Consider the following 27,342-nt stretch of genomic DNA (forward strand, 5'->3'; position numbering starts at 1 on the left):
ATGAGCATGAGTGTAGGTATGTGAAATATTCAACATATAATATTGAATAGTAAGTGGTATCTCTAAAAAATTAGTTCCATTTTAGAAATGTGTTACATCAATTATTTTTATCAAATTTGTTCCTATAACAAATGAGACTTTATTTCATCTACTTTTTTTTGCATACACAATAAATGTTAATCGTTTAACAAGGAATTGTCCAAAGAAAAATATAATTAAATAGTAAACTCTTACTTATTATCAATGAAACATTTAAAAAACTTTATTATTTTTTTACCAGATTTAAAGCCTTGACCATAAACATGCTACAATTTTCTTGTTGTAGCTGTATTGTAATTTAATTTACTATTATTTTTTAGTCGTAGGCCTGTTACACTTCACATGAGAAAGTTTTGTGAATTTTCTATTTCCCTGCTGTTCAAAAATTATTTAACCAAAATGTAGGTTGACAGATTTATAGATTTCGCTGTGATATTTTTAGTTATTTATTTATTTTTTACATGTCATGTAGCACATTTTCAGTTTATGTGTTTCTGAGTTGCATAGTATTGGTGCTATAAGAGAAATTTTTCACATGCAGAAGTGCCCAGAACATTCAACTTCATTTAAATCTTGTCCTGAGACAACCAACTAATTTTCAGGTGTGGTACCTAAAATCATACAATATACAAATTATGTCCCGTATAGTGTGATGAGGATATTATAATGAACCCAGACCTAATGGAACTTCCACTCAGTTAATGAACTGTACAATACCATCTGGATTCTGGCCAGATTTGAATTGGTTTTCATATGTAAATTATATAGTTCATAACTCGGATGTCCACAGAATTTTCTTGTTACTGGATTCAATTTTTCTTCAAATGTAATTTTCTGCTTATGTACAGTATGCACATATTCTCATACTTTGACCTTACACTGTGAAAATTAGTTGGAAAATAATTAACAGCAAATCCTCTAAAAACAAATCTACATTAATGTTCCTATTTTTTATCATTCAGTTTTAAATTATATATTCCTAATATTTATATTTGCAAATTTTCTAACATTCATTATCAGATATTATTAGTAATAAGTTTCACATAAATACATATCTTTGGTAAACTTTGTACACGGTCTGGCAATAAAACCTCTCGCATTTGACATAGCTGGTGTGAAACTTGTCGTGAGGATAACGATGTGGTGTGTGTTTTGTTTGAAAGTGATGTATGTGCCATTTTCAGTGTGCACCATCGCAATGCTTGGTGAGCATCATGTGTTTGTTGTGGAGGAATTTATTCGTTATGGTGGTTCTGTGATTAGTACTCAGCAAGTGGTTCGGACATGATTCGAACTTGGCCGACATAATTGTGTCCTGGATAGAAAAACTATTGGACTGTGGGTGTCAAACTTTAGAAAGACATTTTCAGCACTGAAAAGAAAACCTACTGGCCATTCTCAGCCTAAAACAGTGCCAGAAAATGTGGCGCATGTGAGAGTGTCTAGGAATTAAGTGAAAGAGATTTTGAAACCTCGCAGAGTTGCATGTGTGGAAATTCTTCAAAATATTCCTCCCGGCGCTTTATTTATTTCTTCAGATGAGACGCATTTCAACTTATCAGGAACTGAGAACAAACAAAATTTCCTCTACTGGGCTGCAGAAAACCTCACAAAATTCATCAGTGACCACTACATGGCCCTCATGTGACAGCTGGTATGCCATTGCTGAATGTTTTGTGTGGGGACCGTATTTTTGTGAAGAAGGTGACCACATGGTAACAGTTAATTCAAACTGTTATTGTCACATCCTAGAGACCTTCGTCAAACGTAGGCTAAACCACTTTATTGCAGATCATGAAGATCAAGAAGTGTGGTTTGAGCAAGATGGAGCAACATTCCATGCCTCTTGGCATTCTAAGAAAATGGTGAGCAAGTTGGGTTCCTGGTCATCTTATCTCTTTGCAAGGAGACATTGCCTGGCCCTCAAGGTCGCCTGATTTATCACCTTGTGATTTTTTTTTCTTTGGGGACACTTAAAGGATCTAGTGTACATACACATCATCCCACAACACTGCAAGCACATAAGGAGACCATTACCCAAGAAGTGGCAGCCCTTCCAAGAGAAATGACATGAAGATGTATGGAGAACTTTTGGGACACACTTCATAAATTTGTCTACAATGGAGGACGTCATTTAGCAGATATAATTTTTAAAATCAAATAATCCAAAATGGCAAAGTATGTACTTTCATAAATAAAAGTAATTTTTCTCTATCATATTTAGTTTTTCTGTGACAACGTATTAAAATGAAGAAGGCTTTATTGCCAAGTACTGTATAAACTAAATCTGACACATAATCTAAGAAATGGAATTTATCTTAATATTATTTTCAAATATGATATGTTCCGGAATGTTCGTGAACAAAGTACATGTCATATTTTTTTTTCCTTTGTGCCAGTTGAAACAGTCTGGTTTTATGTGCATTTTCAACTTTTTGTGGCATAATGAAGAGTCCATTAAATTTCAGGCATGCAGCCATGCAAATAATATTTCTTCCACTGATATTTCGCCCATGTATCATCCGGCTATCCTCAGATTAAGTTGCAAGACTTACTTGTGACTTACTCTGAGGATAGCCGGATGATAAACGGCTTAAAAATCAGTGGAAGAAATTTTATTCACGCATGCTCAAAATTGAATGGAGTAGTCTGGTTTTAGTCCTATTTAGATCAGGTCAGCCTCATATACACTGTTTTTAACCTGGTGCGAGTTAACATCTGTAGAAGCTCTTTGGAAATGTGTAATGAAGACAGACAATAATAATAATAATAATAATAATAATAATAATAACTACAGTCCTTATATTTTGGAGTTTTTGAAAGTGAGTGTGAGCTATTGTGAAAGGATAAATAACCAAAAGTTTTAATAGAAAAACAATTGACTCCAAGCTGCATCATTTGAGGACTCAAATCTTATGCAGAATATTATACTACATCTTTTTGTCACTGGACACTGAGACCTTTCCAAAGTTGACTGAACTTTCCTATATATCTATACATGAATTATCTCTTGGACCTTCAAATACATTGCTGCACAACAATTTTTGTTTTCATGCAGTGTCTGCATGATAACTCTTAAAATTTGAATCAAGTGTGGTGCATCACAAAGTATAACACTGTTTATGAAAGACAGAGAAAGAAACAAAACAAAATATGTTAAACAGATCATTACAACAACTCTTAACTACAGGAACTTAATATGATCTTACTCATGGGGCATAATAGCAAGAAGTGAAAACTGCATAGAATATTCCTCAAGGAATTGTGGTGAAACCTTATCAATAACATTATAAACAATGATTGTAGCTTCCACAATGAGTTTTTACTCTGCAGCATAGTGTACATTGATTTGAAATTTCCTTACATACTAAAACAATGTACTGGATGAGAATCTCTGCCTTTTGTGGAAAAAGAGCTTCCACATTTATAGTTCTCTGTAGTTGCTTGTAGATGACAAAACCGCATACTGTGAGCCAGTGTCATTAGAATTTTCTTAGGGAACGGGTGAAGGCTTTAAGGCAAAAAGTTACAGAGCCTCAAGGTAAATACAGGTAATATGTACAAAATCAGGAAAAGACACAATATCATTTGAGTAAGAGATTGGCTATTATTATTGCTGTTCATTGCCTAGCAGCACAGCCTGGAGGAATTTAAGTTGGAACAATAACATGATCAGTTTTCAGTCACTACTGTTGAATGCCTAACTCTAGAGAGATTTAATTTGGAATGAGCTCATGTATGTAGGTATGAAGGAGGCAGACCCAGGGTGAGATTTATTGGTAAAATCCTGAGGTAGGTTGGAATTTACAAAACGTTTCATGAACCATTACATAAAATATCATTTGTCACTTTGAGAGCATTATGAAGTTAAACTTGAGGCTTTTCCACATTGTGATGGTCAGTAGTATACTTGAGCATCATCTGCCATTTATATGTGCTCCAAAACTTTTGGAACCAGTTATTAGTATTTTATGTTTCTACACTCCTGGAAATGGAAAAAAGAACACATTGAAACCGGTGTGTCAGACCCACCATACTTGCTCCGGACACTGCGAGAGGGCTGTACAAGCAATGATCACACGCACGGCACAGCGGACACACCAGGAACCGCGGTGTTGGCCGTCGAATTGCGCTAGCTGCCCAGCGCCGCCGTCAGTGTCAGCCAGTTTGCCGTGGCATACGGAGCTCCATCGCAGTCTTTAACACTGGTAGCATGCCGCGACAGCGTGGACGTGAACCGTATGTGCAGTTGGCGGACTTTGAGCGAGGGCGTATAGTGGGCATGCGGGAGGCCGGGTGGACGTACCGCCGAATTGCTCAACACGTGGGGCGTGAGGTCTCCACAGTACATCGATGTTGTCGCCAGTGGTCGGCGGAAGGTGCACGTGCCCGTCGACCTGGGAACGGACCGCAGCGATGCACAGATGCACGCCTAGACCGTAGGATCCTACGCAGTGCCGTAGGGGACCGCACCGCCACTTCCCAGCAAATTAGGGACACTGTTGCTCCTGGGGTATCGGCGAGGACCATTCGCAACCGTCTCCATGAAGCTTGGCTACGGTCCCGCACACCGTTAGGCCGTCTTCCGCTCACGCCCCAACATCGTGCAGCCCGCCTCCAGTGGTGTCGCGACAGGCGTGAATGGAGGGACGAATGGAGACGGGTCGTCTTCAGCGATGAGAGTCGCTTCTGCCTTGGTGCCAATGATGGTCGTATGCGTGTTTGGCGCCGTGCAGGTGAGCGCCACAATCAGGACTGCATACGACCGAGGCACACAGGGCCAACATCCGGCATCATGGTGTGGAGAGCGATCTCCTACACTGGCCGTACACCTCTGGTGATCGTCGAGGAGACACTGAATAGTGCACTGTACATCCAAACCGTCATCGAACCCATCGTTCTACCATTCCTAGACCGGCAAGGGAACTTGCTGTTCCAACAGGACAATGCACGTTCGCATGTATCCCGTGCTACCCAACGTGCTCTAGAAGGTGTAAGTCAACTAACCTGGCCAGCAAGATCTGCGGATCTGTCCCCCATTGAGCATGTTTGGGACTGGATGAAGCGTCGTCTCACGCGGTCTGCACGTCCAGCACGAACGCTGGTCCAACTGAGGCGCCAGGTGGAAATGGCATGGCAAGCCGTTCTACAGGACTACATGCAGCATCTCTACGATCGTCTCCATGGGAGAATAGCAGCCTGCATTGCTGCGAAAGGTGGATATACACTGTACTAGTGCCGACATTGTGCATGCTCTGTTGCCTTTGTCTATGTGCCTGTGGTTCTGTCAGTGTGATCATGTGATGTATCTGACCCCAGGAATGTGTCAATAAAGTTTCCCCTTCCTGGGACAATGAATTCACGGTGTTCTTATTTCAATTTCCAGGAGTGTATTTTTTCCTGTATGTGCTTAAATCAATGTGTATCAGTTTTCCAGAGAACACCTAGCCTATTCTTTTCAATTACTGATGTTAGTTTTCAAGAGTACATGTATTCTTCATTATTGCTGGTGGGACAGTGTTCTAGCATGTCATTTACATGTCACTCGTGCAGTCCTAAAGGAATGAAATGAATTACTGGCATTGAAAAAGGAGTTACAGTGCTCTGAAACCAATACGTAAATGAATAATATCTGGTAGCTGTAGGGTGAAATTTTTCCCTCACATAAGTTCAACATGAGTTAACAGAGGAGCTGGAAAAATTCGGAGTTTTGTGATTTCTCATTACTGAATAAACTCCAAGAGCATAAAATCAGAAAAAAGCTGCACTTATACACAGGCATAAGACAATAATAATAATAATAATAATAATAATAATAATTTTATTGTCATTCGGCCATTACAGCAATAGACAACATCATATACATACTAAAATACAATTAATAGTTTGAAAGAAGCAACAGGTTTGTTGTTAACATTATAGTATTATATTACAGTTGATAAATTCTCTTATATCATAGAATGGATGGAAGACCAACCAGTCATGAATTGTTTGTTTGAATAATTGTTCAGGTAATTCTTGAACAGATTGAGGAAGATTATTAAATAATTTGTACCCCATGATTTCGTAGCTGTTGAGTGACTTTGACAATCTGTGGTAAGAAATACAGAGGCACCTATTCCTTCTTGTATTGTGGCTATGTGCATTTTCTCTGGTTTTTGTGTCTGATAATTTCTTCTTCGTATAAATTAGAACATAGTATATGTACAAGTTTATAACAGTCATGATTTTCTGTTCACAGAACAATGGTTTACAGTGTGCCTTATATGCAGAACCAGTAATTATCCTAATAGCTTTTTTTTTGCAGTATTAATATGTCATGTACGCAGCTAGAGTTCCCCCACAAAATAATTCCATATGTTATTATACTCTGAAAGAATGAAAAATAGGATGTTATAACATATTTTTCAGGAACACAATCCATAAGTCGCCTTAACAGGTAAATAACTCTTGACAATTTACCACTAATATATTGTACATGTTGACCCCAAGATAATTTATCATCAATGTAAACCCCCAAAAATTTGACATAACTTGGATCATCTGACAGAAGCTTGTCTCTAAGAATATAGACCATCTGCTGTGTTTTGTTTTCATTCAGTAGGAATCCATTTGCCTTGAACCAATTGGATGCTTGGTCAATTGTCTTTGCTGCACAAGTTTTAAGTCTATTGAAATCATCACTAGCATGAAGAAATGTTGTACCATTTGCATACAACACAGTGGTGGACTTGATAAATGACGGCAGATCATTTATCATTATCAGGAACAAAAAAGGCCCAGCAGAGATCCCTGTGGAACACCTACCTTGACTTGTTCTATACTCGACATTTCGCTCCGTACACAAACAACGTGCTTACGATTCTGAAGATATGATTTTATTAATTTAAGGCTGTTATGTCTAATACCATATAATTCCAGTTTTTCTAGGAGTAGCTTATGCTTTACACAGTCAAAAGCTTTGCTTAGATCACAAAATGTGAGTTGAGCATAGCCCTTATCCTCAAACAACCTGCGTCCCACACATCTACCCATAAAATGGATGGGATGGGAAGAAATTATTCTGACTATTTGCTGTCTGTCCTACCATGTGCTAACCATCCAAGTACAGATGTAGATGTGAAACTTGCTATATGTAGTGTACCTACATTGGGATTCCTGAAAGACTGTAATTTTTTCATTGTCTGTCTCTCTCTCTCTCTTACTCATTGTTTATAGGAAGATAAAAATTACAAGACTAAACATGTGGTATATAATCAATGTTATCTCAGTAATTTCAATTTTTTTGATGTTCCCTTGTTAACAGTTTTCTTTTATTAGTCACATCTCTTGTTTCAGATGTCTCTATGGTAGCATGTTTCGTGGAGACACTCTGTCTTTTGTGTGAAGCAAAAAAGTGTAAATTGTATCTCCATACAGCATTCATTACAAGATTGGAATGGGGTTTTATTTAGTAGAAGGAAAAACCTACTCCATTTACTCCATTAAGATTCCTTCTACAAAAATATTATGTCAAGAAGGCGATGCCTTGTTAGTGCTATAGTGCTATATGGTCAGAAGAAATTTGTTTATCTAGTAAGAGGAAGGCCACAAAAGAATGTTTCAGAACTGCTGCTATCAAGAAAAAACGAGGGTAAGTGATAACTTCTGGAGACGTTACTTTACAAGACATGAATGAGAATTGATAGTGTTTCAGGTGAACATAACAATACCTGCTGTTTGGTCTACCACATATCTTAAAAGATTTATCATTATTTATAGAAATTTTCAAAATAATTACTAAATACTGTCACCCCCATTTGAACTGGTTACCAATGGCCGGACAGTGCTGAGTGAACATGTAAGTGAGAAGACAAAAGTGTAATATTACATACATTGTAAAACCCATATCCTACCCTGTACTATTATTCAGAAAGTGAAGGGAGACGAAAATTTAATAGTCATGGGTGACTGGAATTCGAGTGTAGGAAAAGGGAGAGAAGGAAGCATAGTAGGTGAATATGGATTGGGGCTAAGAAATGAAAGAGGATGCCGCCTGGTAGAATTTTGCACAGAGCACAACTTAATCATAGCTAACACTTGGTTTAAGAATCATGAAAGAAGGTTGTATACATGGAAGAACCCTGGAGATACTAAAAGGTATCAGATAGATTATATAATGGTAAGACAGAGATTTAGGAACCAGGTTTTAAATTGTAAGACATTTCCAGGGGCAGATGTGGACTCTGACCACAATCTATTGGTTATAACCTGTAGATTAAAACTGAAGAAACTGCAAAAATGTGGGAAATTAAGGAGATGGGACGTGGATAAACTGAAAGAACCAGCGGTTGTACAGAGTTTCAGGGAGAACATAAGGGAACAATTGACAGGAATGGGGGAAAGAAATACAGTAGAAGAAGAATGGGTAGCTTTGAGGGATGAAGTAGTGAAGGCAGCAGAAGATCAAGTAGGTAAAAAGACGAGGACTAGTAGAAATCCTTGGGTAACAGAAGATATATTGAATTTAATTGATGAAAGGAGAAAATTTAAAATTGCAGTAAATGAAGCAGGCAAAAAGAAATACAAACGTCTCAAAAATAAGATCGACAGGAAGTGCAAAATGACTAAGCAGGGATGGCTAGAGGAAAAATGTAAGGAAGTAGAGGCTTATCTCACTAGGGGTAAGATAGATACTGCCTACAGGAAAATTAAAGAGACCTTTGGAGATGAGAGAACCACTTGTATGAACATCAAGAGCTCACATGGAAACCCAGTTCTAAGCAAAGAAGGGAAAGCAGAAAGGTGGAAGGAGTATATAGAGGGTCTATACAAGGGCGATGCACTTGAGGACAATTTTATGGAAATGGAAGAGGATGTAGATGAAGATGAAATGGGAGATATGATATTGCGTGAAGAGTTTGACAGAGCACTGAAAGACCTGAGTCGAAATAAGGCCCCCGGAGTAGACAACATTCCATTGGAACTACTGACGGCCTTGGGAGAGCCAGTACTGACAAAACTCTACCATCTGGTGAGCAAGATGTATGAAACAGGCGAAATACCCGCAGACTTCAAGAAGAATATAATAATTCCAATTACAAAGAAAGCAGGTGTTGACAGATGTGAAAATTACTGAACAATCAGTGAATTCTTTACAGACAAATGGAAAAACTAGTAGAAGCTGACCTCGGGGAAGAACAGTTTGGATTCCGTAGAAACACTGGAACACGTGAGGCAATACTGACCCTACGACTTATCTTAGAAGAAAGATTAAGGAAAGGCAAACCTATATTTCTAGCATTTGTAGACTTAGAGAAAGCTTTTGACAATGTTGACTGGAATACTCTATTTCAAATTCTAAAGGTGGCAGGGGTAAAATTCAGGGAACGAAAGGTTATTTTCAATTTGTACAGAAACCAGATGGCAGTTATAAGAGTCGAGGGACATGAAAGGGAAGCAGTGGTCGGGAAGGGCGTAAGACAGGGTTGTAGCCTCTCCCCGATGTTATTCAATCTGTATATTGAGCAAGCAGTAAAGGAAACAAAAGAAAAATTCGGAGTAGGTATTAAAATCCACAGAGAAGAAATAAAAACTTTGAGGTTCGCCGATGACATTGTAATTCTGTCAGACACAGCAAAGGACTTGGAAGAGCAGTTGAATGGAATGGACAGTGTCTTGAAAGGAGGATATAAGATGAACATCAACAAAAGTAAAACGAGGATAATGGAATGTAGTCGAATTAAGTCGGGTGATGCTGAGGGAATTAGATTAGGAAATGACACACTTGAAGCAGTAAAGGAGTTTTGCTATTTGGGGAGCAAAATAACTGATGATGGTCAATGTAGAGAGGATATAAAATGTAGACTGGCAATGGCAAGGAAAGCGTTTCTGAAGAAGAGAAATTTGTTAACATCGAGTATAGATTTAAGTGTCAGGAAGTCATTTCTGAAAGTATTTGTATGGAGTGTAGCCATGTATGGAAGTGAAACATGGACAATAAATAGTTTGGACAAGAAGAGAATAGAAGCTCTCGAAATGTGGTGCTACAGAAGAATGCTCAAGATTAGATGGGTAGATCACATAACTAATGAGAAAGTATTGAATAGGATTGGGGAGAAGAGAAGTTTGTGGCACAACTTGACCAGAAGAAGGGATCGGTTGGTAGGACATGTTCTTTGGCATCAAGGGATCACCAATTTAGTATTGGAGGGCAGTGCAGAAGGTAAAAATCGTAGACGGAGACCAAGAGATGAATACACTAAGCAGATTCAGAAGGATGTAGGTTGCAGTAGGTACTGGGAGATGAAGAAGCTTGCAGAGGATAGAGTAGCATGGAGAGCTGCATCAAACCAGTCTCAGGACTGAAGACCGCAGCAACAACAACCCCGTACTAAAAATTGTGAAACTGTGGTTATTATTATCAACAGTAGTGTTGTTGTTTTAAAAAATTGTTTCATCATTATATAACCCATAATACACAACAATTTGTCACCATTCAGGCACAGTGTAATTGGCAATATGGTACCTGTCTTTAATGTTGTTGTTCAGAATATTGAAGGAAATTTAGATGGAAAACATGTAGCTGTGCATAGCCAGATGACAAATGGTAGTGAAACACAAGGTATCAGATATCATCAGAATAGTCATGAATTTTATTTAAGCTCAACTCATGCAGGGGAGAAAAATGTACTGATGGGTGATTTTCCACAGTAGATGAAATAAACTCACAAGTGACCCCAGGGAACATTTTTCCCCAAGATAATAGTGAAAGACATGCTAGCATGGATTTCAAAAAATCTTTTGTTTGTCATCACATGAACAGAACCGATCACGAGTCATCATTTCCGAAATGCAGGTAATATTAAAACTTACTTGTGACCTAAATGTGAAGAAGCACGATTTGCACACAGACTTGTACAAAAATAAGCTAGATCAGAAGTTCTTGTCCATAATTAAAAATCAAAAGGAAACTGTGGCCAGGCTTAGCAGCATAGCTGAAGTTCATGATAATTTACAAATCATGTAGACAAAAATCACAGAAACCATGACAATTGTGCATGGGAATATAATGGAACTGCAGTCCATTTACAAGGAGTTACTGGATGAAGCACAAAAACTATCAGGAGAGGTGGAACAATTGAAACTAGGCCATGAATTCATGAAAAAATACCAAGAACATATGGACAAGGGTATGAAGAAACTAATTGAAAAAGTCAAGGTTGGATTATTCGATAGTGACACTACGCTTGCAGAAAAGTTTATACAAGAGCATAAAATGTACACTGATGTCATGGAAGAAGTGATGATGCAGAAGGAAAGCAAAATAATTGTTAAAATTGACTCACATATTAAAGCAGCAGAAGAGAGAATGGTAGTGGAGTTCAAAGGGGCTGATCACAACCAATAATCAAAGCTGAATAGATCTGACTGGAAGTGGGAAAGCTTACCTGGTGATGAAGAAAGCGAATACCAATGACAGCACCAGCCTAAGTTATGTACAATATGAGCTAGCATTTCTTGACAAATACTGGGAAATCCATGTACAAGAGAAGTTGCTTTGTGAGGTGTTTAGCCTCAGATCTTTAACAGTAAACAGGGAGGATTGCATCAATATTTTGAAAAATATCTTATTAAGACATGTCACTGGATAAATCCAGTGTCACATGTTGAATCTAAAAGGTAATCAAGAGCTGGTTGTCACCAAATTTCAAAAAAAAAAAAAAATGGTGACAATAACAAAAACAATCTCAAGTGCTTCCTCTCTAGTCTCGTCTTGATCAGTCTCATTTATGAAGAGGGTTAACCTTCAGCTGAGAACAGGAATATAAAGCCTGATACATCACATAATGGAAACCACTATAACAATAACAATAACAGTGGACACAATCAGCATGGTTGGCGTCCTTATGCGCCTCAGCAAAGTAACAAAACAAGAACTACGTCAAGACAGGAAACTTCAAGTACCAAAATAAATGTGATAGGAGAGAACATGATTCTGGTTACTGTGACTCGGTACATATGGAACAAAGGTCCACATACCAGATTTCTAGATCCACTGTCACTAGACAGTAAAAATCCATATAGTAATTGGCACAGGAGGGAAGTGATGAAAGAAAAAATGGTAACAAATTTAACTTGCCCTCGATAGATATTTGTTGTGCTGTTTGTGTTGAAGCAAGCTGGGATATTTTTACTTCCCCTCTTGTTTTGCTATCTGCCTCCTTAAAATTCATTTTTTCAAGTCTAACTAATTACAATACACATATGTGGGTATAATCTGTATTTACATAAAAAGAAAGGCTGGCCCTCAGTTTTAAAGAATATAACACCAGATCTAATTTTGTGCTTCGTTTTGTGCATGTAATTGATTTTCTAATTTATTTGGACTATTCCTAGTTAATATTTTTGTTGTAGGGTGAAATCAGTTATTGTTTCATAACTTACATTCTATTGTTGACTTACAAACAAATATAAATTCTGTAATAATTGTAAACATTTGGGAGATGAAATATTAGTAATCCTAAAGTATCTATTTGGCTCTTTCTGAAAACATAGTAATTAACAGTTTTGTCAAAACTATCGTTTGCATAACGATATCTGTTAATTTCATCATTTAAACAAATAATACGACCTAATCCTTGTAGTAGAAGAAACTGTTAAAAAGAATGAATTTTTTTGATGTATTCATGAGTTAAGTTTAAATTGTAATTTCTGTAAATTTAACTCTGAACAATGTGTAGTTTCAGTACCTATCATTGTGAGGATATATAAGGGCCCAATATTTGGTCCCAAGGCAATCAGTCCACAGCTGAGTTCCAGACGAGGAGCTTGTATTGTTTGGATCAACAACAATGCATCCGTGAAATAAGTGTAACAAAATTAGGCCGTGTGTTAAAACAATGACTGTGTCTGTTCCATACATACCTTGTTATTGTTCAAGAACAGTGTGGTTAGGTTTTTACTGCTCGTAGATGTTCAGTAGTAAACTATTGTAGCAGTATGTGGATGTTCACCTGCAAACTATCAATGAGGGTTATCGAAAGTTAAACAATAGTGCACTGGCCATATTAAATGTGTATATGGGGGGTTGTGAACAGTGAAAGCAAACAACTGTGAAACGCAAATGTGCACCTAAGGCTACATCATTTAAAGTAGTCTGTGTTTGACTTCCACCCCCCATTTTTCAATGAGTACACAGTACATCAACTCTAAAGACAACAAACAAGGAAATAAACTAGGTGAATGTCACATGTTGATCATATGAAGTGGCTTTATTGGACTCTGCAGCAAGATAGGGTTTGTTGTAGTTTATGAACAAGCAGATGGGAACTTACACGGCTTCTTCTTTGTGACATAAAAAAGAAAGAAAGAAAGGAGGAGGAGGAGAAGGAGGAGGAGGAGGAGGAGGAGGAGGAGAAGGAGAAGGAGAAGGAGAGAGAGAGAGATAGAGAGAGGACAATCATCACGTTGCCAATTGTACGAAGTGGCTTCCTTGGACTCTGCTGTGATGGTGATGTAGGGTTCATCGTAGTCTACAAAGAAGTAGATTTGAACTTATATGGCTCCTTTGTTGTGGCTCTGGCAGGAATAAGATGCACATGAGGTCATGATGCTGCATGGACATACTGACAGGCTACAGTACTGTGCAACAGTTATGCACTAACAGAGGCAACTGGACTTAAAAAATCAATACACCCATTGCAGGGACAATATGTATGAAAACATCAGCTGAACTAAGGGGAGCACACAAAAGAGGAAAAGGAAAAGATGTGTATTAAATATTTTAATTAATATTATGGTATAAAAGAATTTTGGAAAATGAATATTAAATAATGTGTAAAAAGTAAAGACAGTCACACATGTAAGAGGACAAAAAAAGAAAACAACAACTCATTATATCAGGCCAAACAATACAGGCTATTGATCCCCTCCAGGTCAAGGACCTAATATAGAAATTGTAATGTGATGTCTACTCCGAACAATGATAAACATACGCTAAGCAACCAGAAAAGTTCATCACTGCTGTATACTATCATCCTGTAAAGTCTGGACAATGTCTGTATACAGCAGGGGGCAGTTGTAGTGTACCTAAACTGGAATACCTGAAAGACTGTAATTTTTAAATTGTTGTCCCTCTCTTTCTCATGTTTATAGGAGGATAAACCTAACAAGATTATATTACACATCGAGGCGTAGCACCGTATAACGATCCTACCTTGGAGGCGGTTAATTGGGAGATGTGTCTCAGAGCTGGATAGTGACAGACGGTGATGCGAGACATGCACATAGTTTATGTGTCATTCGATAGAGGACAATATTGGATAGGGGGACTGTGATTTTAGTTTCGATTGTGCCCACTAGAGTGCACTAAAGTAATAGAATGGTTTTCATTAACTGTTGTTGTATTTTCATAAAGTGTTATTATTTCTTTTTGTGTATGAAAAATGTTATAAATGTGTTTTAGCAGTATGAATGATGCGTGAGTGTGGTTTAAGGTTAATATGAAGATAATTGTTTAACGAGTTGCGAAGTAGGATTTAGTGTGGGAACATTTTGAAGAAGAATGGTTATGGACAAAGGGGATTTTTGTAGAATAGATTTGTAAAGTAAGTTTATGATAAAGGGAAATTAATTCAGGTATAAATAACAATAGTAAATAACTTTATGCATAAACAAAACTTCAGTATATTAGATAATTATGTAGGTAAAAAGTGCAGTCATGAGGTTTACTATTTTGTGATTGGTTGTGGATGAAAAGTGCGCACTGACATTGGAGAATGTTGTTTTGCTATTGGCTGTTAAGTAAACAGACCAATGGTAAAGCAATATTCTTTGCATGCCTTTCTCTGCTGGTAGAGAAGACTTAGAGTATTCTAGAGAGAGTCGAAGCCTAGCCATGAAAGAGATCAGACATGTGCAGTAGTAGTTTCAATGAAAATAATAAGTTGCCAGATCTATCAGTGTTTCATACATCAAAAGTGTTGGAAAGTGATGGCATAATTATTCCGATATGTGTGTAGAAATTTTGGAATTTTAAAGTGAATTTTGTGATGAGAAAAGACATATATTCCACGTGGCATATTGAGCAGGTCAGTGGCTAAAAACTGTGACTGCATTTGGTACCAACAGACTTAATATTTGGTGAGCATTCTCAAACAAAAACAATCAGTATTTTTGTAGCTATTATGTTTTTGGGAAATGCAACACCATAAACTTGCTAATGTGAATGAAAGGGATTATGAATGACATTGTTAAGACTAGCACGAGCTTGGCAGTGATACTTGTTCACCTAAGTTTCAGAATATATTAATTGAGGACAAAATTTCCAACCTTTCATTTCGTGTTTCTCCTGAAATGTAGCTTAGTGACTTTAATTGCAGTGTGGTTGATGTTGAAGTACAGTAGGTTTCACTCGGCTTTCCTACTGATGATCTACTGAGACAATGTTCACAGGTAGGTGCAGGTCCATTGTAAAGTGACGGAAAGAACCGCACTCCTGCAACATGGTATAGAATCAATGTTGTCTCAGTAAACTCAATTTTTTTAATGTTCATTTGTTAACAGTTTTCTTTTATTAATCATTTCTCTTGTTTCGGATACCTCCATGGTAGGATGTTTCATAGACATGCTCCAACTTTTGTGTGTAAACTTGCATCTCAATATAGTGTTTATTACAAGTTTGGAGTGGGGTTTTTATTTAGCAGGAGGAAAAATCTATGTCCATTAAGATTCCTTTTACAAAAACTTTGTATCATGAAGATGATAGTTTATCAACGTGACACAGTCAGAAGAAATTTCTTTATCTAGTAAGAGGAAGGCCACAGAAGAAGATTCTGGAGCTGCTGCTATCAAGAAGAAACCAGGTAAAGGATGACTGCCATGCACATTACTTTACAAGACATGAATGAGAATTGTTGGTGTTTCAAGTGACTGTAACAATAGCAGCTGTTTGGTCTGCTGCCCTCCCCACATATCTTGAAAGACTTATCGTTATATATACAAATTTTAAAAACAATAGCTAAATCATACTGCCCCTATTTCATATACTGTTTGATATGTTTAATGAACAAACTGTTTGGACAGACAACTGGCACACCTGTGAAGAGCCGTGGCAGTGGTGGAGGCAGGTAAGCTCCAGACTGTTCAATGTCTCGGAGTGAGCGCCTGCGTGCACACAGCTTTGATGCAGCTGTAGGGCATGAGGGGGCAGAAGCAGCACGTGGGCGGAAGCTGCGGCTCCCTGAGGATGGCGGAGGAAGCGAGCTGCCATGCGCTACACAGTCCAGCACCCGCTGACGCTGCAGGGTAGTCAGACGGCTCTCAGTGATCAGGCCTGCACATACACCCCACACCACACATGTGCTTGGCAGGTGGTGAACCCACACAGGTATCTGGCTAAATGCATTAGTGGAAAACAAAGAATGAACACCCTGAAGGTACGGTTCTACATGAGTGAACTTCTGTTAACATATTATGAAGATTCTTGGAGAAAATCAGGAAAGATTGTAAACATAAGTTTCAGACATTCTTTTTTTATTTTAATATTTGTATTTTGGTAAAATGCTATGACAACTTTCCAATTCACAGTAACATTAAAAAGTTTTGAAATTTAAGACACAAAGCTTAATTTATTAGTAACAAACCAAAACATATGGGTAATATGGTGAACAAAAAACGATTTAAACAACAAAATTATATTTAGTTTTCAACTACACTAAGTGTCAGTGTCTTAGAAAATGAATTAAAAAATAGTGATGTGTAAAATGGTTGGTTGGTTGATTTAGGTGGGGGAGTGGGGGAGGGGAGGGGGGGGACGAGTAAACAATGAGGTCATCAGTCCTATTGGGTTAGGGAAGGATGGAGCAGGAAGACAGTCATGTCCTTTCAAAGGAAGCCTCCTGGCATTTGCCTGAAGTGATTTAGGGAAATCACAGAAAACCTTAACCAGGACAGCCGGACATGTGTTTGAACCGTTGCCCTCCTGCATGTGAGTCCAATATACTAACCACTGCTCCACATTACTAGGTGTAGGAAATGAATAAAAAATAATAGTGAATGAGAGGAAAAAATTGGTGTGTTTGAAAGAATAAACACTTGGTAATTATCAACAATATTCAACTGGTAAGAACAGTTTCTTTGTGAACTTGAAATTCTTACAAGTGATACTAATGTTTTGTCAGACATTGCACTTACTGTGTATTAGTGAACACTGGCTAAAAGAGTCAGAATTACCTTATCAGTATATTCAAAACTTCAGATTAGTCCACCACTAGTCTAGAAAAAATTAGAAAGGTGGTGGAACTTGTATATACATAAGAAATAGCATTAGCTGTGAACCTTTCCATCTCTGTGAAGTGTATTCCTTAGACAAAGAGATTGAAATAGCTGGGGTAGTACTTGCCGACCTAAATATGTATATAATGTGTGTATATAGATCACCTAGTAGTAACTTTTCAATCTTCCTGAGAAACTTTGCACTATGGTTAGAGAAAGCTTGTCACAACAACTCAAAAAATATAATAATATGTGATGATCTCAACATTGATTTCCTTGAAGAATCTGCTTGAAAGTCCCAATTAGTAAATTTAATGATGTCATTCAACTTAAATATGAAAGTTATATGTCCTACGAGATTAAACAGCTGTCTTGATCAGGTTGCTACTAACACTAATTGCACTGTAAAAATTATAGATGTTGGTTTTTCAGCCGTGCGGTTCTAGGCGCTGCAGTCAGGAACCTCGAGACTGCTACGGTCGCAGGTTCGAATCCTGCCTCAGGCATGGATGTATGTAATGTCCTTAGGTTAGTTAGGTTAAACTAGTTCTAAGTTCTAGGGGACTAATGATCTCAAAAGTTGAGTCCCATAGTGCTCAGAGCCATTTGAATCATTTTTATGCTTTTTCAGATCACAGTGCACTAACAACATATTTTAATCCACCACTCAATGTATTCCCAACATGAGAAACAGTTATTAAACGTAAAAGTTATAGTTATAGCAACATAAACAACTTTGTACTTAGTTTAGAAAAAGAAGACTGGCAAAGAGTATTTACTTCCTCAACAACAAATGAAAATTATGACAATTTGTTGCAGATATTTGAATATTACTTTAATTGCCATTTCCCAGAGAAAACAAAGACTATCACTAACAAAAACAGAATGCTTGGGTCACAAAAGACATTAAAACTTCATCAGAAAAGTTGAGGCTGCTGCACAGACTTAGCACTGGACAGTGGCAAATCCAAAGAGTTCAAGGTATACTATAAAAATTACAAAAACACATACAGGAGAGTTATCAAATGGGCGAAAAAAGCTCATAATGATAAAACAATTAGGTGCTCTTCCAACACATGTAAGACCATCTGGGGCATAGTAAATGAACAGACTGGTAGAAAGTTAAGGATAGAGGATCAAATCACGTTAAATATAGAAGGACAAAAGACTGAAAATGCACATAAAATCGCCAATAAATTCAACAGCTATTTTTCAGAAATTTCCACAAATCTCCTAACCAATTCTTCAAATACTGTTCAAACTCCTGCCACAAATCTCCTGACTAACTCTCCAAACACTGCACACTCTTTTCTCAAAAATAATACTCCTCTGAACTCCTTTTTCCTATATCCTACAACACCGTATAAATCGAAGACATTATTAAAAAAAAGAGTCAATAAGATTTATTGTGCAGGGCATGATCTGATACCCTACTTCTTACTTCATAAGTGTTCAAATTACATCAGTGGACCCCTGTCAAATATCATAAATACCTCATTTCTAGAGGGAACATTTCCAAACCAGCTAAAACTTGCTAAAATTATACCTCTCTACAAGAAGGGAGAGAAAACAGACATGACAAACTATAGGCCAATTGCTATACTATCTGTCTTCTCAAAAATACTTGAATACTGTATGTTAACTAGAATAGAAATCAGAGACATTCAGACACTGCAGGTGAGATATACTACATACAACAAATGGCATCCCTCAGGGATCTGTCCTTGGCCCTGTTCTTTTCATATTGTTCATAAATGATCTCCCAGAACACATACCAAATGCCAGCTCCTTTCTGTATGCGGACGACACAAATATCCTGATAACCAGTAGAGGTGACACATTGCAAGATGCAGTTAATGAAACTACTTGCCATTTACAATTGTGGTTTGAAGCAAACAGACTACTTATAAATACTCAAAAAAAGTGTAAGAATGAACTTCCATGCTAGACAGAATCTAACCCCTCCAATGCTGTAATAGTTATTGGCAAAGGTGACATTATGAACAGGCAGGACACCAAATTTCTTGGACTTACCATCAGACCATCAGTAACACACTAAATTGGAAACAACATATTGAGGCATTGTCACAAAAGCTTAGTAAAACCTGCTGTCTATTACAATCATTAAAAGGCACAGTCAGTGTAGATACTTTGAAGCTGGTGTATCATGCCCTGTTTGAGTCTGTCTTGAGCTATGGCCTAATCTTCTGGGAAAAGAGCTCTAATTCTCCCACAATTTTCAAGTTACAAAAACAAGTAGTAAGAATAATGAAATGTAAAAAAAGAACTGAACACTGTAAACTACTATTTCAACAGCTAAAAATCCTGCCACTGCCATGCCTCTATATATTGGAACTAGATTGTTTTATAGTACAGCACTTGGACACCCTCGACAGAAATGCGGACCGTCACACACGACACCAGAAACAAAACACAGTTACAAATTATTGCCCACGACACAAAATTATATGTGAATGGGGTTAAATGTATGGGCATTAAAATATACAACCACCTCCCAACAGACATAAAAACAAGCAAAAACCCAAAAATAATGAGAATTAAATTAAAGGAATTGCTACTAAATCACTGTTTCTATTCCATACATGAATTTCTTAAAACAAAATTTTAATTACTTGCAATAAGCTGTTTATTCAGTTGTAGATGTTTCTACTTAGTAAGATATTTTAATTATTGTATCTTATCTATATTCTGTCTGTACCTCATATATGTATTCTGCTATGTGCACTATGTACCACAGTATTTTAATTACTTGTAGTAAGCTGTATACTCACTTTTAGATATTTCTACTTAGTAAGATAATTTAATTATTGTTTGTTACTCATATTCTGTCTGTATCTGTTATATGTATTCTGCTATGTGCAGTATGCACCACCGTCATCTCTCATCTGCTATGTGAGTTATGTGTCACTACTGTCATCTCTCGTTGTATACCATCTTAACATAATTTTTCAAATTGACTTGTCCTATATCATGATGTGCTTTGCTGTACAAATTGTATGATCTACAGGACCAATAATAAATCAAATCAAAAGTCCTACTGAATGCTCAGACGCTCAAAAAGGTTTCGAATTTGCCAACCACATTTTTGAGGGTAGTGTTTGGTTTGAATTTAATCCCATCCAGTGCTTGTGACACATGTCCATTTCTTGCATGCATAAAATATTGTCATCATAATTTACTTTTCATTACTTTGAACATAGCATATAATACAGTTTTACTGTCAAATACACTCCTGGAAATTGAAATAAGAACACCGTGAATTCATTGTCCCAGGAAGGGGAAACTTTATTGACACATTCCTGGGGTCAGATACATCACATGATCACACTGACAGAACCACAGGCACATAGACACAGGCAACAGAGCATGCACAATGTCGGCACTAGTACAGTGTATATCCACCTTTCGCAGCAATGCCGGCTGCTATTCTCCCATGGAGACGATCGTAGAGATGCTGGATGTAGTCCTGTGGAACGGCTTGCCATGCCATTTCCACCTGGCGCCTCAGTTGGACCAGCGTTCGTGCTGGACGTGCAGACCGCGTGAGACGACGCTTCATCCAGTCCCAAACATGCTCAATAGGGGACAGATCCGGAGATCTTGCTGGCCAGGGTAGTTGACTTACACCTTCTAGAGCACGTTGGGTGGCATGGGATACATGCGGACGTGCATTGTCCTGTTGGAACAGCAAGTTCCCTTGACGGTCTAGGAATGGTAGAACGATGGGTTCGATGACGGTTTGGATGTACCGTGCACTATTCAGTGTCCCCTCGACGATCACCAGAGGTGTACGGCCAGTGTAGGAGATCGCTCTCCACACCATGATGCCGGGTGTTGGCCCTGTGTGTCTCGGTCGTATGCAGTCCTGATTGTGGCGCTCACCTGCACGGCGCCAAACACGCATACGACCATCATTGGCACCAAGGCAGAAGCGACTCTCATCGCTGAAGACGACACGTCTCCATTCGTCCCTCCATTGACGCCTGTCGCGACACCACTGGAGGTGGGCTGCATGATGTTGGGGCGAGAGCGGAAGACGGCCTAACGGTGTGCGGGACCGTAGCCCAGCTTCATGGAGACGGTTCAGAATGGTCCTCGCCGATACCCCAGGAGCAACAGTGTCCCTAATTTGCTGGGAAGTGGCGGTGCGGTCCCCTACGGCACTGCGTAGGATCCTACGGTCTTGGCGTGCATCCGTGCGTCGCTGCGGTCCGGTCCCAGGTCGACAGGCACGTGCACCTTCCGCCGACCACTGGCGACAACATCGACGTACTGTGGAGACCACACGCCCCACGTGTTGAGGAATTCGGCAGTACGTCCACCCGGCCTCCCGCATGCCCACTATATGCCCTCGCTCAAAGTCCGTCAACTGCACATACGGTTCACGTCCACGCTGTCGCGGCATGCTACCAGTGTTAAAGACTGTGATGGAGCTCCGTATGTCACGGCAAACTGGCTGACACTGACAGCGGCGGTGCACAAATGCTGCGCAGCTAGTGCCATTCGACGGCCAACACCGCGGTTCCTGGTGTGTCCACTGTGCTGTGCGTGTGATCATTGCTTGTACAGCCCTCTCGCAGTGTCCGGAGCAAGTATGGTGGGTCTGACACACCGGTGTCAATGTGTTCTTTTTTCCATTTCCAGGAGTGTATTTTCCAAGAAAATATTATTATCTGTAACAAAATATGGGAGGCCACTGCAATCTGGATCTTCCAATAAATCAAAACAGAAGTGATGCTTGAATGGGTTCTTCATTTTGGGAGGAACAAAGAGTTTCCAATTTAAATGTGTTGTTCATGTTGCTATCTCCATTTCTCCTGTTTGTCCACATGTTTTTTTCTTCTAGATGACCTCAGACAAAATTATTTTTTACACCTCTCATTAATACTTTGGTGAAAGGTTACTGTCAATAAAAATGTAATAAATTTATGTTGAAATATCTGAGAGGCTTAATGAATGGTTGTATAATTCATGAAATAACTTGATTTTTAAGGTGAGAGTCATCATCTTTCTCCCTCTCCAGATCACTATTTCTGCAAACACTGGCATCTGTAATTCAGACATTACAGGAAATCAGGTTAGTTATAAATCAAAAAGTGCAGATCAGCAGGCAGTAACTAAAGCTATATTGTGAGGATTTTAGATTGTCAACTCAAATGCCTGATGAAATTAGTTTCAAGTTGACCATTACAGCTATATGAAAAATGAACACAGTTATAAGGATTACATTACTGAAAGTTACACATTTTGAACTTTATCAAAAAAAATCTGCTGGATTTGCTAAATGTTATTAAAGAAGAGGCAGCTTTGCTACAAAATTGATTATCATGAAATTTTATAAACTATGAGTATCTGGGGGGAAATACAATTAATTTGAATTTTCCTAAATAAATTGTAAATATGTGGTAGCTTATAATACAAAACTGTTACATTAATATTTATATAATATTAAGCAACATTTATTAATCATAAAGAGAAAGATTCTCGATGATAATAGTACTAGAGCTAGTAGTAATAGTAGTGGTAGAAGAAGTAGTAGTAGTAGTAGTAGTAGTAGTTAAAATATATTTGCAGAAAATAAAAGGTATAATTTTGTTAATTTGTGATCAAATACTTTTATAAAATGGTAAGTCATTTTCCATCATGATAAAGTAATATTAGGCTTGTGAAAATTGAAATAGCATTTTAAAAACTATAAGGGGACTGATGACCTCAGATGTTGTCGTATAGTGCTTAGAGCCATTTTAACCATTGTAAAAACTATAGTTTAAAATTGCCACATTTGTTCCAAAAGTACCATAAACTATTTGGGCACCACATATGCTGAAGCACAGGAAGACTGCAGCAGATTCAGGTGTTGTTGAGTTCATGAAATGTTTGAGCACTCTAAAAAGTGATTAAGTAAATTAAATCCATACATTAATGAAATTGTGGACTCTTTTTATTTGGAGAGAAATTAAAGGTTCAACCAGAAAATTGCAACAAATTAAACCTTTGAGAAAGAAGACATTGCAGGACCAAATTTAATAAAAATATTTCGATAGGATCAACAACACTAAAATTAAATTTGTGTGCAGTAAATTTGAATGTTTTTTGAAAACATGCACTTCGTGAATAACATAGCATAAAATGTAGTGAGACTGTACAGAGTGCAAAGCATAAGGGAATAAGGTAAATTTCAATTATGAACTGTATAATACTGAGTACTTATGGGGACACCAACATGAGTAATGCCTCTGACCAGACAACACACATGGTAATATCTGTGTGGCCTCCAGAGAAGTTTATTCAGTTTATAGTCTTGCACCCTGTGGATGTATGGTGCATCAGGCTATGAGCAATAAAGCAGTATTGTTACACAGCATCACCAGCCCCTTGAGATTGTACCTCAATGATTGGCATGACTGATGTGCAATTATCAGTGTAATAACTGTCAACTAGTGTTCAAATACAAACTAAATACAACTATGTGAGTTGCTTCTCATAACAATGTATGCTTTGGAATGTCATAACAATGGCCACCAATGTGCAGTCTACTGTAGGACTTTGTACAAGATTCAGCATCAAGTGCATTATTTCATGATTCAGAAGGACAGGTCAGACTAAATATGAACAATAAAGTGACTCCTATACCAACTGCACCAGCTGTGTTGTGAATGCTAGTAGGAAATATGACTGCCATGTATGGAAGATTGCACTAGGCCATGCACTCCCATGTGCAATTACCACATTCGCAGCCACGCCATGGGTGGCAATAGGCCATGCACTCCCATGTGCAATTACCACATTCACAGCCACGCCATGGGTGCCCAGTGGTACTTTGTCAATTATACCATTTTTTACGACAGCAGCAGTACAACCACAACCCAAGTATACAATGGGGACTTACCTGAAGTATAAGACTGCTTCTCAGTAGTTGCGCCACTGGTCCTTCAGTTGAAAATGTTCATGATAGGATTGTATCTCTTAATAATTAAAAAGAGAACTCTAGCAGTACTTTTCAAATGTTCACAGGAAATCCTTTTGCATATTTATTTATGAAGTTTGATTTTCATTGCTTAAGACCACGCCTCATGACAGACCAAAAAATGTGTACGCAGGTCTCCTTGTATTCACATTTAATAGATAACTTTAAAATGTTGTTGTTGTTGTCTTCAGTCCTGAGACTGGTTTGATGCAGCTCTCCATGCTACTCTATCCTGTGCAAGCTTCTTCATCTCCCAGTACCTACTGCAACCTACATCCTTCTGAATCTGCTTAGAGTATTCATCTCTTGGTCTCCCTCTACGATCTTTACCCTCCACGCTGCCCTCCAATGCTAAATTTGTGGTCCCTTGATGCCTCAAAACATGTCCTACTAACCGATCCCTTCTTCTAGTCAAGTTCTGCCACAAACTTCTCTTCTCCCCAATCCTATTCAATACCTCCTCATTAGTTACGTGATCTATCCACCTTATCTTTAGCATTCTTCTGTAGCACCACATTTCGAAAGCTTCTATTCTCTTCTTGTCCAAACTATTTATCGTCCATGTTTCACTTCCATACATGGCTACACTCCATACAAATACTTTCAGAAATGACTTCCTGACACTTAAATCTATACTCGATGTTAACAAATTTCTCTTTTTCAGAAACGCTTTCCTTCCCATTGCCGGTCTACATTTTATATCCTCTCTACTTTGACCATCATCAGTTATTTTGCTCCCCAAATAGCAAAACTCCTTTACTGCTTTAAGTGTCTCATTTCCTAATCTAATTCCCTCAGCATCACCCGACTTAATTCGACTACATTCCATTATCCTCGTTTTGCTTTTGTTGATGTTCATCTTATATCCTCCTTTCAAGACACTATCCATTCCATTCAACTGCTCTTCCAAGTCCTTTGCCGTCTCTGACAGAATTACAATGTCATCGGCGAACCTCAAAGTTTTTATTTCTTCTCCATGGATTTTAATACCTACCCCGAATTTTTCTTTTGTTTCCTTTACTGCTTGCTCAATATACAGACTGAATAACATCGGGGAGAGGCTACAACCCTGTCTTACTCCCTTACTTCCCTTTCATGTCCCTCGACTATTACAACTGCCATCTGCTTTCTGTACAAACTGTAAATAGCCTTTCGCTCCCTGTATTTTACCCCTGCCACCTTTCGAATTTGAAAGAGAGTATTCCAGTCAACATTGTCAAAAGCTTTCTCTAAGTCTATGAATGCTAGAAAAGTAGGTTTGCCTTTCCTTAACCTTTCTTCTAAGATAAGTCGTAAGGTCAGTATTTCCTCACTTGTTCCAGTGTTTCTACGGAATCCAAACTGATCTTCCCCGAGGTCGGCTTCTACTAGTTTTTCCATTCGTCTGTAAAGAATTCGTGTTAGTATTTTGCAGCTGTGGCTTATTAAACTGATTGTTCAGTAATTTTCACATCTGTCAGCACCTGCTTTCTTTGGGATTGGAATTATTATATTCTTCTTGAAGTCTGCGGGTATTTCGCATTTTTCATACATCTTGTTCACCAGATGGTAGAGTTTTGTCAGGACTTGCTCTCCCAAGGCCGTCAGTAGTTCCAATTGAATGTTGTCTACTCCGGGGGCCTTGTTTCGACTCAGGTCTTTCAGTGCTCTGTCAAACTCTTCATGCAGTATCGTATCTCCCATTTCATCTTCATCTACATCCTCTTCCATTTCCATAATATTGTTCTCAAGCACATCGCCCTTGTATAGACCCTCTATATACTCCTTCCACCTTTCTGCTTTCCCTTCTTTGCTTAGAACTGGGTTTCCATCTGAGCTCTTGATGTTCATACAAGTGGTTCTCTTCTCTCCAAAGGTCTCTTTAATTTTCCTGTAGGCAGTATCTATCTTACCCCTAGTGAGATAAGCCTCTACATCCTTACATTTGTCCTCTAGCCATCCCTGCTTAGCCGTTTTGCACTTCCTGTCGATCTCATTTTTGAGACGTTTGTATTCCTTTTTGCCTGTTTCATTTACTGCATTTTTATATTTTCTCCTTTCATCAATTAAATTCAATATTTCTTCTGTTACCCAAGGATTTCTACTAGTCCTCGTCTTTTTACCTACTTGATCGTCTGCTGCCTTTACTATTTCATTCCTCAAAGTTACCCATTCTTCTTTTACAGTATTTCTTTCCCCCATTCCTGTCAATTGTTCCCTTATGCTCTCCCTGAAACTCTGTACAACCTCTGGTTCTTTCAGTTTATCGAGGTCCCACCTCCTTAAATTCCCACCTTTCTGCAGTTTCGTCAGTTTTAATCTACAGTTCATAACCAACAGATTGTGGTCAGAATCCACATTTGCCCCTGGAAATGTCTTACAATTTAAAACCTGGTTCCTAAATCTCTGTCTTACCATTATATAATCTATCTGATACCTTTTAGTATCTCCAAGGTTCTTCCATGTATACAACCTTCTTTCATGATTCTTAAACCAAGTATTAGCTATGATTAAGTTGTGCTCTGTGCAAAATTCTACTAGGCGGCTTCCTCTTTCATTTCTTAGCCCCAATTCATATTCACCAACTACGTTTCCTTCTCTCCCTTTTCCTACTGCCGAATTCCAGTCACCCATGACTATTAAATTTTCATCACCCTTCACTATCTGAATAATTTCTTTTATTTCATCATACATTTCTTCAATTTCTTCGTCATCTGCAGAGCTAGTTGGCATATAAACTTGTACTACTGTAGTAGGTGTGGGCTTCGTATCTATCTTGGCCACAATAATGCGTTCACTATGCTGTTTGTAGTAGCTTACCCACATTCCTATTTTCCTATTCATTATTAAACCTACTCCTGCATTACCCCTATTTGATTTTGTGTTTATAACCCTGTAGTCGCCTGACCAGAAGTATTGTTCCTCCTGCCACCGAATTTCACTAATTCCCACTATATTTAACTTTAACCTATCCATTTCCCTTTTTAAATTTTCTAACCTACCTGCCCAATTAAGGGATCTGACATTCCACGCTCCGATCTGTAGAATGCCAGTTTTCTTTCTGCTGATAACGACATCCT

At 38.2% G+C, this 27,342-nt stretch overlaps 1 protein-coding gene across 1 annotated transcript in view; it reads right to left on the reverse strand.

Annotated features, from left to right (window-relative positions):
• LOC126334631 (UPF0193 protein EVG1) overlaps positions 1–27,342 on the reverse strand; it is a 113,913-nt gene that overhangs the window by 54,078 nt on the left and 32,493 nt on the right. The window contains exon 2 of the mRNA XM_049997066.1: positions 16,118–16,354. Coding sequence (XP_049853023.1) covers positions 16,118–16,354 — 237 coding nt within the window. The remainder of the gene's footprint in view (positions 1–16,117; positions 16,355–27,342) is intronic.

Source organism: Schistocerca gregaria, chromosome 2 (genome assembly GCF_023897955.1).
Source record: "Schistocerca gregaria isolate iqSchGreg1 chromosome 2, iqSchGreg1.2, whole genome shotgun sequence".
Taxonomy (NCBI): Eukaryota; Metazoa; Arthropoda; class Insecta; order Orthoptera; family Acrididae; genus Schistocerca; species Schistocerca gregaria.